This window comes from Dipodomys spectabilis, unplaced genomic scaffold (assembly GCF_019054845.1).
Source record: "Dipodomys spectabilis isolate Male_0828 unplaced genomic scaffold, ASM1905484v1 ptg000564l, whole genome shotgun sequence".
NCBI classification, from domain to species: domain Eukaryota; kingdom Metazoa; phylum Chordata; class Mammalia; order Rodentia; family Heteromyidae; genus Dipodomys; species Dipodomys spectabilis.
This window is the reverse complement of record NW_024871241.1, coordinates 967,019-982,485: the sequence shown is the minus strand read 5'-3', so window position 1 is coordinate 982,485 and position 15,467 is coordinate 967,019. Positions and strand designations below refer to the sequence as shown.

Sequence of the window (15,467 nt, the reverse complement as noted above, 5' to 3'; positions counted from 1 at the left end):
AAAGCCAAAAATTAAGATGGGAGAGTGTGTGGGGATGGATAAGCTCAAGATTTTTTTAATACTTTTATTAACGTACATTATCATCATATAGGAGGAGTTTCATTGTGATATTTCCATACACGTGTGTAATGTATCCCAATTAAACTCACCTCCTTTGTCACTTTCTCTTCCACTCCTCCCTTCTTGAGAGAATTTCAACAGGCATTATTGTTCTTTTCATACATGTAAGTAAACTACTCAAGCATATTCACATATTCATCCTCATTCATTCTTTTGGGTTTTTTTTATTTGTGCAAAGGGGTTTCATCATGGTATTTTAGATGTGCATAGTGTGTGTGTGTGTGTGTGTGTCCTAAGGCTCAAACTCACGGCCTGGGCGCTGTCCCTGAGCTATTTTGCTAAGGGCTAACACTCTATCACTTGAGCCATAGCTCCTTGTTGGGCAGTTTTGGTGCTTAATTGGAGATAAGAGTCTCACAGGCTTTCTTGCCTGGGCTAGTTTTGAAACAAGTGGTTTTGATCCTCAATAACAAGGCAAGTACTCTACTACTGACCCACCTTCCCAGCCCCTGTTCCTCTTCTTAAAGTTAGATCAGTACTCCTGTATGATGTTCTTTTGTGCATTATGCTTACAGATAAAATTTTAAAACATATATTTGTATATTTATATGTGTGAAAAGAAATTAGTAAATTGTAGCACTATTAAAGATTATTAGTGCCAGGCGTCAGTGGCTCATGCCTGTAATCCTAGATACTCAGGAGGCTGAGATCTGAGGATCACGGTTCAAAGCCAGCCCAGGCAAGAAAGTCCATGAGACTTATCTCCAATTGACCACCAGAAAACTGGAAGTGGTGCTGTGGATCAAGTAGTAGAGCACTGGCCTTGAGCTGAAGAGCTCAGGGACAGAGCCCAGGCCCAGAGTTCAAGCCCCACAACCAACAAAAAAAAAGAATATTAGTAATGCCAATTTTGAAAGGTTTTAGTTTAATAGGTTTCACGTAAGATACCGTACTGTTAATTTTATGATTTGATAGAAATGGGAGTTTGATCATGTGTCACAAAAATGAGTTTCCCCAAATGGACTTTTGTTTTGAATTTCTAAGCTATAATTTTGGAAAATGTCATGCTCTCACTGTGGCTTGGCTGTGTATGTGATAGAATGCCTGAGCAGAGCTTGCAGGATGACTTGTGTAATGGAGAGCCTTGCTGCAGTCCTCCTTATCCAAAGACCCAAGAGCAAATAACTGAACAACTATATGCATCTTTTCAGTTTGATCAAGTATCATAGTCACCAAGTCTTTCTCTTTGATTATAATTATTTATTAATGAATGAAGTGCAGATTTGATTATATATGAATGTATAAAACAAAAGTAGCTGACATCCTCAGTAGAATTGTGTTTTCAACTATTAATGTACACTAGAATTTTCTTTTCTAGAAAACATTAAATAATCATGGAATACAGAGAGAAATGTACTTGTTTATTTAGACAGTTTATCCACTTTTTTTGAAAGACTAGCCAAGACTGGCTAACTTTTTGTATTGGTTTGCTTAGCTCTGGTCAAATGTTGACATTTGTTTTTCCAGTTATTAGTATGGTTGAAAACAAACTTATCACCTAGTGACTTAGAGTTCGAGTTGTATCTAGAACTGCAGTAGATAGCTGCTCGAATGTTCGCTGCATAGACAGTACTTCTGTTTACAAAGACTTTTTTCTAGTGACTCACTCTGTCAGAAACCTCATTTTTGAAAGTAGAAAGTACATATGAGTCATAATTAGATATGTTTCAGAATATGAGTTAGGGAATCACAATATGAAATTTTCAGCTAAGCTTGTTATACAAAACATGAACTGTTGTGCACATCTGTAAGTCTTGAGGTAGATGAAGGAAGGTATTGCTTTATTGTTGGTAGGTCAGCCAAGACTGATCCTAGGCTAGATAGGAAGTGGAATGAAGGAGAGAAGAAGGGGAAGAAGGTGGAAAGGAGGAGTCTATTGCTATTTTCAATAGCAGAATAAGCTAGACCTGATGCTTTTATTTCTTGAGATGCTGATACAAGACACCTAGTATAAGAAAGGGGACTGAACATGTCAACTACATTTGTCTCAGTCCTTTCTGGCCATTGTAAGGAGATACAAATAAGACCTCCCTGAAAGAGGAAAAAGATCTCCCTACCTCCATCAGGTCTTTCTCCATTCTGAGAGGAGATTAAGTGATGATGGACCTCAGAGGACATCAGAGTCTTGACACAAAGGAAATAGATGCTTCAAGGTAGAGAACAATGCAAAAACCCATATCTAGGATTAAAGGAAGGAAGCTTAATCACAAATTCACTTTTGATGGGCACTGTTCAGCTAGAGAGGAAATAATAGGTGGAGATTTTTTTTATATCAAACACTTTCCCATCCATTAATATTGATAATTACAAGTGAAGATTACAGGTGTGTACTATCACACCTAGATTTTTTTTGTTCAGATATTGCCTTGCTAACTTTTTGCCAGGACTGATCTTGAAGATTTATCTTCCTAATTTCCAGCCCCTGAGTAGCTGAGATTATAGGCATGAGTCCTTGTGCCTGGCTATATGTCTGTATTTTGACTGTGATCTGTCACATAAGGAATTTTCTGCTTGTTGATACCATGTTGGCATTCAAAAATTGTTCAAATTTTTTTTTCTGATTAGTGATACTCAACCTGTATTAGCTGATAGGAGAGGATAGGTGACAGTTTTCTTTTCTTCAGTTTTAATTAAAAAATTTTTTATTATAAAGGTGATGAACAGAAGGGTTGTAGTTATATAAGTCAGGTAATGAGTACATTTCTTTTTGGGCAATATCACCCCTTCCCTAAGCAACTCAGTTTTGACTGCCAAAGGGTTATTGTCTCGGAGGTAGATTGAATAGGTGGTTGGACTGGCACGGTCCATTGAAAGACTTTTGTTAAAAAGGTAATGAGAGCTGGGCATTGGTGGCTCACACCTATAATCCTGCCTACTCAGGAGGCTGAGATCTGAGGATTGCAGTTCAAAGCCAGCCTAGGCAGGAAAGTCTGCGAGACTCTGATCTCCAACAAACTATTCAGAAAAAGCCAGAAGTGGCGCTGTGACTCAAGTGGTAGTATACTAACCTTGAGTGAAAGAGCTCAGGGACAGAGCCCAGACCTTGAATTCAAGTCCTACAACTGACTAAAACAAAAAAAAGGTAATGAGATACTGAATTAGAGGAGTAGTTGTCTCCATAACCGTAGCTAAATGCATTCTTAGGAAGATAGAAACAAATAATTGAGGAAATACTTTATTAATTATAGGATGTTATATAAAATGTTAGTTACTATTTGGAAGGAAACAAAGGAAAACTTTAGATGGGCACAGTAGTATGCACCTGTAGTCCCAGTTCCTAAGGAGGCTGTGATAGAAGTGTCATGTAAATGCAGAAGGTCTACATCATGAGATTGTATTTCCAAAAAAAGAACGAAAGAAAGGAAATGTTTGTATGTCTCATGTGGCTTTTTGTTGCATAAGATTTCCCAAGGTAGGAGAATCTGTGTGTGTGTGTGTGTGTGTGTGTGTGTGTGTGTGTGTGTGTGTGTGCGCGCGCGTGTATGTGTGCGTGCACACTAGGGCTTGAAGTCAGGGGCTGGGTGCTGTCCTTTATCACTCAAGGCTGGTACTTTACCACTTGAGCCACAGCTCTAACCAGTTTTTTGCTGGTTAATTGGAGATAAGAGTCTTTTGGACTTTCCTATCTGGGCTGGCTTAGATTTCAGCCACTTGAGTAGCTAGCATTACAGGCATGAGCCACTGGCGCCCTGCTGATTTGTTGTTTTTTATTTTCCTTTAAAATTTTTTCCCCTGTCCTGGGGCTTGAACTCAGGGCCTCTTAAACTCTGAGCCTTAGATACGCTCAAGGCTAGTGCTCTACTATGTGAGTCATAGGGCCACCTCCAGTTTTTGAATGGTTTTCACAGGGAGTTTTCTGCCCTGGCTGTCTTTGAACCACGATCCTCAGATCTCAGCCTTCTGAGTAGCTAGGATTGTAAGTGTGAACCACTGGCACCCATCCTTCTTTTTTTTTTTTTTTTTGCCAGTCCTGGGGGTGGAACTCAGGGCTGAGGTACTGTCTCTGAGCTTCTTTTGCTCAAGGCTAGCACTCTACCACTTGAGCCACAGCACTACTTCTGGCCTTTTCTGTTTATGTGGTACTGAAGAATTGAGCCTGGGGCTTCACATATTCTAAGCAAGCACTCTACCACTAAGCAACATTCCTAGCCCCACATTTGTCCTTTTTTCTTTCCTTTTTTGGTTCCAGTTCTGTGGCTCAAGGCTTGAACTCAGGTCCTCTTGCTGTTGCTTAGCTTTTTCTCTTAAGGATGACACTACCACTTTGGCCACAACTCCATTTTGCTGGTCAATTGAATAGAGTCCAGATTTGTGTACCCAGGCTGGCTTTGAACCATGAGTCTCAGATCTCAGCCTCCTGAGTAGCTAGGATTACAGATGTGAGCCACCATGGCCTAATGTCACTTTTTATGTTTTCTTAGTTATGTCCAAAACTCAGAGAGAGCATCAGCGAAAGTGTCCTCAGAGAAGAGAACAGGAAAAATGATGAGAGAGAATGATACCAGTTCTAGAAATAGTATTACAATTCAGGTTTGGGGCTATATTTTAATTTTAAAAACTGTCCAAAATGTATTTCAAATAAGAACATTTGGTCTTTTCAATTTAACTATTTATTTTGGGGGTTTTCCTAAAATTATTAACTTGTTAATCCATCTTGTAGGAAATGATGACTAGGAAAGTATCAACAGGGGCTTTGATTTACAAATGTAAATGCTTAGAACGATTGTTCACTTTCAGGTTTAAAGAGGGTTTCTCTTACGGCAAAAATGCCTTTTAAGGTGTTGTTTTTTTTTTGACAATACAGGGTTTTGAATGCAAGGCCTTGCACTCACCATGCTTGGTTGACTGTTGCTTAACCACTTTAGCCATGCCTCCAACCCTGTTTTTTGCTGGTTGTTTTGGGGTAGTGTCTCAAGGATTTTTTTCCCCTACTTGCTTCAAACCATGGTCTTTTGGATCTTGGCCTCCTCAGTAGCTAGGATTACATAATGAATAACTAGTGCCCAATATTACCTTTAAGATTTTTAACTTTTTTTGTTTTTTTTTTTTTGGTCAGTCATAGGGCCTGGACTCTGGGGTTGGGCTCTGTCCCTCAGCTCTTTAGCTCAAGGCTAGCACTCTACCACTTGAGCCACAGCGCCACTTCCAGCTTTTTCTGCTTATGTGGTACTGAGGAATCAAACACAGGGCCTCATGTATGCAAGGCAAGCACTCTACCGCTGAGCTACCTTCCCAGCCTCTTAACTAAAAATTTTTTTTTTTTAATTTTTTCTGGTCGTGGGGCCTGAACTCTGGGCCTGGGCGCTGTTCCTCAGCTCTTCAGCTCAAGGCTAGTGCTCTACCACTTGAGCCACAGCACCACTTCCGGCTTTTTTCTTTTTGCTTATGTGGTGCTGAGGAATTGAACCCAGGGCCTCGAGCATGCAAGGCAAGCGTTCTACCACTGAGCCACCTTCCCAGCCCCATTAACTAAAATTTTTATAGTGAGAAAACAGCAGGATAAGTTTTAACTTATGATAAGTATAAACATTAAAATTTCAGAAATTAAATCTAACTTCAAAGTAAACTACAGCATCCTATGGATTGAGGTTTGGGCATGGAGTTAGGACAAGAGTTATACCAATAATGTGTGTGTGTGTGTGTGTGTGTGTGTGTGTGTTCGTGCATTCATGTACATGTGTCAGTACTGGGGCTAGAACTCAGGACAAGGGCACTCTTCTTAGCTATTTTGTTCAAGGCTGGTGTTCTTACCACCACTACAGCTCCACTTCCAGTTTTTTTGCTGGTTAATTGGAGATAAAGAATCTCACAGATTTGTCTGCCTGGGCTGAGTTTGATTCAGAATCCTCAGATCTTAGCCTCCTGAATGGCTAGGATTACAGGTATGATCCCCTGGTGCCCAGCTACAAGTAAGTTTTAATAATTGTTTGAGTGAAAAATTGGGACCCTTTATTAAATGATTTCTCCCTGTGGAGAAATTTTTTTTGCCAGTCCTGGGGCTTAAACTCAGGGTCTGGGCTCTGTCTTTGAGCATCTCTGTGCTTAAGGCTAGCACTCTACCACTTGAGGCACAGTGCCACTTCTGGCTTTTTCTGTTTATGTGATACTGAGGAATCAAACCCAAGGCTTCATGTCTGCTAGGCAAGCACTCTACCACTAAGCCACATTTCCAGCACCAAAATTATTTTTTTATAGTTCCATTTAGATATGTTGTCTGGTGCAGTGCCTCAAGCTTGTACCCCTAGCTACTTGGGAGAAGGATAGGAGTAGATATTGTGCTTTGAGTCCAGTCCACGCCTAAAAGTTCATAAGAGATTCCATTTCCATAAATGGCCAGGTGTAATGGCATGTGCTTATCATCCTTACTATGGGAGAAAAATAAAGCAAGAACCTATCTTGAAAATGACCAGTACAAAAAGGGATTAGAAGTGTTGCTGTAGGGTAGAGTGCTTGCCTGTAAGCATGAGAATCCAATATTGCCAAAAAAAATTACTATTGTCCTATAAATTGTTCTAAAATTAGCTTTCTTTTTTTTCCCTATAGAGCAAGCTTTTTGTAACATCCAGCCCCTTTGAAAACTGAGTACTTGTCCTGGTATATTGGCTAAATTCCTTCTCCCTCCCTTGCATCATTAGAAGGAATCAAAAACCTTTTCTCTTAAAAGGACAAAATAAAATGAGAGAACAGTAATTGTAATTCTTTGTTAGTAGTGGTTGGTATGGGCCGTTCTTGCTTTTTATCAGTAAATGTCTCTTAAGCTAGTTGTCAGATACACAGTGGGAAGCTTGGAGCAAATAAGGAGGAAAGAAGAGAAATGGTCCTTCTAAATAAAGTCCTAATGAATCTAGGAACAAAATGCAGAATGCATAATCACTTTGCATGTTTCTGCTTTGGCAGGGAGAACAAGGAGTACACAAAGTCAGATGGAAGCTTTTCCTCTGATGAGTTATAAAACGGCACTTAAAGCCAGACTTTAATGGTTCATGCTTCTAATCCTAGATAATTCAGGAGGATGAGATCTGAGGATCACGGTTTGAAGCCAGCCAGGGCAGACAAATCCATTATCTCTAACCACCAAAAAGCTGAACGTGGAGCTGTTGTTCAAGTGGTAAATTACCAGCCTTGAGTGAACAAGCTCAGGAACATTGCCTAGTCCCTGAGTTCAAGTCCCAGTACTAGCACAAAAGAAGACACAATCATTTTGTTAGGAGTTACATTTTAATTTTTTTTTCTGTCGTGGGGCTTGAACTCTGGGCCTGGGCACTGCCCCTAAGCTTCAGCTCAAGGCGAGCATGCTACCACTTGAGCGGCAGTGCCACTTCTGGTATTCTAGTGGTTTATTGGAGATAAGAGTCTCATGGACTTTCTTGCCCGAGCTGGCTTTGAACCACAATCCTCAGATCTTAGCCTTCTGAGTAGCTAGGATTACAGGCGTGAACCACCAGCGCCCAGCTGGCACATCTTAATTTTTATTAATCTTTATTTTTTTCTTTAATTTTTAAATTGTTATCACAAGGTGATTTACAGAGTGGTTATAGTTTCATAAGTTAGGTAGTGGGCTGGGAAGGTGGCTCAGTTGTAGAGCGCTTGTCTTGCATGTATGAGGCCCTGGGTACGATTCCTCAGCCCCACATATGCAGGAAAAAAAGCCGGAAGTGGCACTGTGGCTCAAGTGGTAGAGTGCTAGCCTTGAGGTGAAAAGCTGAGGGACAGTGCCCAGGCCCAGAGTTCAGGCCCACGACTGGACCCAAAAATAACCAAAACAAAACCATAAGTCAGGTAGTGAGTTTATTTCTTTTTGGACAACATCCACCTTCCTTCTCTCTCCCAGTTTTTCCTTCCTATCCCCACCTACAAATTGTGTCAACATAGTGTCTAGTGAGTACCACTGCTGCATTTAATTTTTAATGTATTTATTTTAATTTGCATATTTTAATTATACAAAGGAGTTTTGCCTTGTTCTGGAGGTCTGAATTAATTTTTTAAAGAATAACTGTAAGCCCACCAGTACCTTGGAACAGTTTTATATTTATGAGTAACTGTACATGGATGCACTTGTTCCCTAAAACATAGATATCCAATTGCTTTTTGTTGCACAGTAGTGTAACACTCCAATGCTGCTGTTCTTATTGAAAACATATATTGGGGCTTTCTTTTCAGTTTGTCTTCAGATCCTGGAATGTACTTGAGTACTCCAGTAATTTTTTAATCTCATGTCTTTCGACAATAAGCTTGATTTTGGGAGGGGAAAGCCAAAAGGATTTTAGAGTCAAATACAGAAAAGTAAGATGGATGCAAGGTGATTAGTATCATTTTGGATCCAAATGAGATATAAGTATAAAATAATGAGACATTTCCTTCTGTAGTGCATAAACTTCCACCAAGTGAAGAATTTCAGAGTAGTTTTAGGGCAATAGCAGTTTTCTTAGAATAGGGTATAGTTTTCCATTGTGAAATTTGAGAGACTGATATTCATTTGAATATTCAATCTTTGGTATATAAAAAAAGACAATGAAGACATCTGTGTGTCAGTCTTTTGCACCTTTCCCATAAGGCTACTGTAAGGTAATAATTGTTTAGCACCTATGTTTGGTGTTTGCTAAATCATCAATAATTGTTAACTGTATATCATAATCCTTCCTTTATAGTTCTTAACAAAAGTGATAAAGACTCAGATGGCATTAAAGTGGTAAAATAGCTGAAATAAAGATGCAACATTTCTTTTTTTTCCTCTAAGGGTACATTCAGGGTGAACATTGTAATTGATTAGTTAATGATCATGTTTTTGCAAACGACTAAGACTGTTTTCTAAGTTTAGTGGGACTTTATAATCAAATTAACTTCTTTATAGTGTTCAGTTTCAACCTATTTTTCTAAGCTTCTTATTACTGATAGAGGCATAAAGATTTTGATCATCAGAACAGTTTTTATGTTTAATATCAGTTTTTTTTTTTTGGTTGTCGTGGGACTTGAACTCTGGGCCTGGGTGATGTCCCTGAGCTCTTCAGCTTAACATGAGTGCTTTGCCATTTGAGCCACAGCACCACTTCCGGTTTTCTGGTGGTTAATTGGAGATAAGAGCCTCACAGACATTCCTGCCCGGTCTGGCTTTGAACAATGATCCTCAGATCTCAGCCTCCTGAGTAGCTAGGATTACAGGCATGAGCCACTGGTGCTTGGATTTGATATCAGTTTTTAAAGTTGGTAGTATTTCAGCGTAGTAAAATCTTGTTAGATTTAAAAAAGTGTTTTTGCCAGTAGAAGAAAAATTTCTAATTGTTATTATTGCATATTAAATGTCTTCAGTGCCTTGTATTTTTAGAGCTAAAAATGCTTAAGCCAGGAGCCTGTGGCTCATGCCTTATAATCTTAGCTGTACTAGAGGCTGAGATCTGACTATTGTGATTCAGAGAGATCCTGGGAAGAAAATTTCATGAAACTTCTATCTCCACTTAAACATCAAGAAGCCAGAAATGGGACTCTGGCTCAAGTAGCAGAGCTGTAGCCTTGTGCAAAAAAAGCATAGGAACGGTACATGCCCAGGCCAAGTTCAAGCCCCAGGACCAGCACAAAAATATTCACTTTGAATTTTGAGGCTTTAATTATTTAAATGGCAAATATTTTCTAACCTCTGATTTAAAAAGAACTCTACACTATGTATCTGTAGCTCTTTTTCCTACTTGTTACTTGCATGTTTTATAGCATATAACTTAGTGCCTAATTATAAAAGGTGTATTTTATTTAATTATCTTAAGTTTTAATAAATTTTTCCATAGACAAATAGTTTAAAAACATTTTAAATTATTCTAGGATTGCTTCTAGCCTTTCTACAGAGAGACAGATGTCATATGATTTGGTTGCTGTTGGTAGAAAAAATGAGGACTTTCATCCAGTTTTTGAACATCTTGACTCATCTCAGAATACTGAAAACAAAGCTACAGAAGAATTTGCTCAGGAAATCATAGCAATAATCCATCAAGTTAAAGGTTGGTATATTTTACACATCAGTTAGGGATAACAGAAAAATAATGTATTGGCTTTTTTTGGCAGTACTGAAGCTTAAACTGAAGGCTTTACATTTGCTAGTCTCTTTACCTCAAGTCATGCCCCTAGCCTTTTTGTCACAGTTAATTTTCAGATGGAATCTTATTCTTTTGGCCTGGGGCCAGCTCTAGACTATGATCCTTCTACCTCTATCTCCCATCTAGCTGAGATTATAGGCATGAGCCACTGTGTCAGGCCTACCTACTGACTTTTCATGATATATCATAGGTAAGTAACTATGATACAGTTGACTAGTTACTAACATTTCATTGCAAACAAATAATGAATTAGGGAATCTGTTGTAAGAAATCAAAAGCCTCATTCTTTAGTTATATTTTTAGTAACTTTCTACTGAAAATTCAGCTGCTATTAGGTTAGAAATCATAAGCTAGGAGAACTTGCTGCAAAAGAGAGTGAGAACTGTGAGAAGCATTACCTAGAGCCTAACAAGGAGGAAGAAGAAAGATAGTAAACCCAAGTAATTTGGAAATGTAGATTATTTTGTGATATTCTTTTAAAAATGTTTATTGTTATTTTAAAGGTGATGTACAGAGGGGTTACAGTGACATAGGTAAAGTGTACATTTCTTTTTGGACAATGTCACCACTTCCCTCAGTCTCTCCTAGTTTTTCCCTCCCATCCCTTTTGTAATTTTTTTTTCTCGATCGTGGGGCTTGAACTCTGGGCCTGGGTGCTGTCCCTGAGCTCTTCAGGTCAAGGCTAACAACTCTACCACTTGCACTATAGTACCACTTCCAGTTTTCTGGTGGTTTATTAGAGATAAGAGTCTCATGGACTTCCCTGCCCTGGTTGGCTTTGAACTGCAATCCTCGGCTCTCAGCCTCCTGAGTAGCTAGGATTACAGGTGTGAGCCATGGGCACCTGGCTCTTCTTTGATATTCTTAAAGTTCCTTAAGGGCATTCCTTGGGACAGTGTGCCACAAGGAGGTTGCTAATTGATCAATCAAAGATTCCAGTTTCCTTGGCATACTTTATGATATAGAGAATTACATAATAAATGCTTAAATTGGTTTTGCTCTTGGCAAGTTTTCATTAATTGGAAAATTCAGTGATGTAGAACAACTTTCCCCAGTAATACAGCAAAAATAAGGTAATTATGGATATTAGAGGTTGTATGTCTTGAAGAATTTCAAATTTTTATTTTATTCTTTCTTGTGCTGGTAAAAATGCTTTTCTACAATCCTGATGGCTGAAGTATATTCTCCTCGCCATCCTATTACAAGCTTGTAACAGCTAATTTGAAAATTTCTTCATGAAGGCAGAGATAGGAGGATCATAGTTTGAGAGGAGCCCAAACAAAAAATTGACAAGACCCTATATCAGAGAGAAAGCTAGAATAGACAAGATGGCCTACATCTGTAATGCCAGTAATTCAGGAAGTGAAAATTTGGAGGATGGTGATTTGAGGACAGCTTTGGGGGGAAAAAAAGTATAGTAAGAACCAGGTGTTGGTGGCTTATGCCTGTGATCCTAGCTACACAGGAGGCTGAGATCTGAGGATCAGAGTTTGGAGCCTTCCTGAACAGGAAGGTCCATGAAACTCTTATTTCCAATTAACCATCAAAATAATGCTGAAGCCGGGTGCCAATGGCTCATGTCTGTAATCCTAGCTACTCAGGAGACTGAAATCTGAAGATCACAGTTTGAAGCCAGCCTGGGCAGGAAAGTCCTCAGAAAAAGACAGAAGTGTTGCTGTGGCTCAAGTGGTAGAGCTCTAGCCTTGAGCACAGGGAAGCTCAGGAACAGAGCCCAGGCACTGAGTTCAAGCCCCAGGACTGGCGGCAATAATAATAATAATAATTCTGGAAGTGGAGCTGTAGCTTAGGTGATTGAGAGCCAGCCTTGAGCTAAATAGCCAAGCTAAATAGCAGGGCCCAGGTCCTGAGTTTAAGACCCAGTACTGGTGCCAAAAAAAAAGATAGTGAGCCTCTATCTGAGTGCGGTGATTCATGGGGAGAGGAGCATGGCTCACATGGATGAGTGCCTGCCTCCTAAATGTGAGGCTCTGAGTTCAAACTTTGACACTACCAAGAAAAAAATGTCCTCATGAACTCCAGTTAATGTTAAATTTAAACGGCATTGGAATGACTTCTATGATATGTAAACATAACATGTAGTATTTATTTAGAATGTGTGGTGCCTCAGGGTAATTTTTCAACTCTTGTAGGGTTTAGAAAAACACATGAACACTACAAATTAGTTTACAGAGTAAATTTAGTCCCATTTATTTTCAAGAGAAAATGAATTGGATGTCTTTTTTATTGTCACTTCATGTGCTTATGTTCAGTCTTTTGAGTGGAATCAGTTTTACATTGAGATAAAACTATTTGTTTCATTTTTCAGCAAATTATTTTCCAATGCCTGAAATTACTCTACATGAGCGTTTCTCAAAAATTCGAAACATACATGAAGCAGACGTAAATGAAATTAAATTGAATTCAGATCCAGAAATTCACAGGTAATAATTGATTGGTATGTTCCCACTTAGCTCATGGAAATAAGCCTTACAACGTTTTTGGAAAGGTGCTGCTTCTGAGCTTGCTCACCTTGGCTTGCTGTATACTCTAGGAATGAATTTTCTACATAACAAATGGACCAACCCAGACAACATCTGGGCCAATGCATTTCAATGAAATAGATTCCATTAAAGCCATTGATTAACATTGCTTAAATGTGTATGACTTTGAAAATATCTTCCCAACTTAGGTTCTGTGTCTATAGTAGTTGGCTTTTGAAGTTATCACTGGAAGAATGAAAGGCAATTGTTAAGCCATTGAAAACATGAGCTGCTTCATGTAGTCACAAATGACTGTTCTCAGATCAGCAGGATGAAAACATATCTTTTGCTTGCACTTGTCTAGCAGATGGTGTACCCTGTCTTGTGAGTTGAGTTGGATCAATGTTAGAAGGTAATATATCAGCAGAACAAAGTTTGAAGTTACACAGAATGGTGATTTGAGAACCACTAAAACTTCCTTGTAATATGGTTCACAGAATATATATGTCCTGAGAAAACTCCATATAGTTGAAGAAACACAACAACATACCTGCTTTATTTCAGATTCTTTTCTGTGGTAGATGTTAGTATATAATTATTTCATTATAATATGCCTTTATTATTTTAGGAGAATAGATATGTCTTTGGCTGATCTTCAAAGTAAGCAAATTATGGTATATGAACCAGATAAGGTAAGTGACTGTGATTTTTGATGAAAGAATCTTCTTGTTGATCTTCTTGTTGGTATACTTTAACAAGAGGAGTTTAAACGCAGAAGGTTTGAGACCTAGGAACTTGAAATTTGAAAAGGGCTCTAAATGATTTTGATTATTGGTCAAGTGACAAAAGGCAAAATGTTACTGAAGAGGGACAGTCCCTAAGGATAACAACTTTATAAATTGAATACAAAAATGCAGCATTTGATACTCCAAAATTCCCCAAAGTAAGTTTGTGGAAGTAGGTTCCATCCTTATTTTTCCAAAGCAGACGTGTGGAATATATTTTTAAATTATATGTGAAATGAATGCAAAGGAACTAAGTTTCCTTTGATACTGTCCTCTATTTACTGTGGAATGTATGAAAGATTCTTTGGAATATATATTAGCAAAATTATGGAAAATACTATATTTCCTTATTATCTTGTTCTTTATATTAACCTCCTCACTACCATTTCTTTACTCTTTAGAAAGACTATCTTGACTAGCCAGGGAAGAAGAAAATTTTTTTAAGTATGTCAAGTTCAAAAAGAATTGCTAATGTATTCATTAAGAATAAAGTATATGAGAGTAATACAACTGGTAAATATTTTTTTTGTTGGTCATGGGGCTTGAACTCTGGACCTTGGTGCTGTCCTTGCACTCTTCAGATCGAGGCTAGTGCTCTACTACTTGAGCCATAGCGCTACTTCCAGTTTTCTGATGGTTAATTGGAGATAAGAGTCTCATGGACTTTTCTGCACAGGCTGGCTTTGGACCATGATCCTCAGATCTCAGCCTCCTGAGCAGCTAGGATTATAGCTATAAGCCACTGGCACCCAGCCTGATAAATATTTTTTACTTATAAAATAATTATCTTTATACTTGTAGAAATAGGTTAGTTTATTTAACGGTATTTTCAGAAAATTTTTAAATATCAAAGAATGTATCTTAAGGAAATTTGAGGACTTTAAATTTCATCTATAATTTAACTATCTAAAACAATAGTATTTATCTTTGCAATCTTATATATTGCATTTTAACATAGTCACTATCATAGTATAAGCACTTTTGTATGCTTTTTTTATTAGCATATATTGGCTATACAGGGGTGGTGTCACTATGGCATTTCATACATGTATAAAATGTATTCCAGTCAGCAATCCCACAGTTATCACTCCCCCTTACTCTCTTCTCCTTTCAAATACTATTTCAGGAGGTTCCATTGTTCTATTTTCATATACTTCCCCCCTTAATCCATCATAGTATTTATTCCTTTTATGTAAAAGTGCTGAATTCCCCATGACCTTTTATGATTGAGAATTTTTAAGTTTCAATTAACTTCTTTTCTTTTCTTTTCTCTTCTTTTTTGGTCCAAGAGCAGGACTTGGTACCTGATGATTTCACTCATTAGCACATTCTACCAACTGAGCCATGCCTCCAACCCCTAACTTTTTTTTCAAAAAGTTTTTTTCATGTTGACTTCTACATAGTATTTATTGATTTCAGTGGTTTCACATTTGCCATAATTTAATCAGCCTTTCCTTCCCCTTTAAATTATTTTTACATTTAATTTGCCTCCATTTTCATAATTTTATTTATTTCTTTATTTATTTGGTCATGGGGCTTGAACTCTGGACTTGGGCCCGGTCCCTGAGCTCTTCAGCTCAAGACTAGTGAGCCACCACTTTGAGCCACAGTGCCACTTTTAAGTTTTGTAATTTCAGATGTAAGATTTTAAATATTTTCATGTAGGCAGCCTTGTCTTTGGGATAGAATCCAAAAAGTAGCATTTACTAGTTTAGTGTTAGGAGTTTTTCTGATTATTGTCAATTGTCTCAAAATATTTATATCAGTTTACACTGCAATTAGAATGAGTACAGGATAACTTATTTAGGACTCCCCCCCCCCCCATTTCCTGGAGTTCATTTTGATAAATCTTTTTTTTTATGGTCAGATGCACATAGGCATTGTGCCTTTGTGTCCCTCTCCTAAGAGTATTTTAGGATTTTAAATTAAGGTTCTTGTTAGATATGGTCTTTGTGCAACTAACAGTAATGTGACTGGTTTGTCTTCTATCAAAATTCCTC

At 38.1% G+C, this 15,467-nt stretch overlaps 1 protein-coding gene across 5 annotated transcripts in view; it reads left to right on the top strand.

Moving 5' to 3' along the window:
• Bclaf3 (BCLAF1 and THRAP3 family member 3) overlaps positions 1-15,467 on the top strand; it is a 57,974-nt gene that overhangs the window by 21,230 nt on the left and 21,277 nt on the right. For all 5 annotated transcript variants that reach the window (XM_042670522.1, XM_042670524.1, XM_042670521.1 and 2 more), the window contains exons 5-7: positions 9,931-10,106; positions 12,529-12,643; positions 13,311-13,374. In XM_042670522.1, coding sequence (XP_042526456.1) covers positions 9,931-10,106; positions 12,529-12,643; positions 13,311-13,374 — 355 coding nt within the window. The remainder of the gene's footprint in view (positions 1-9,930; positions 10,107-12,528; positions 12,644-13,310; positions 13,375-15,467) is intronic.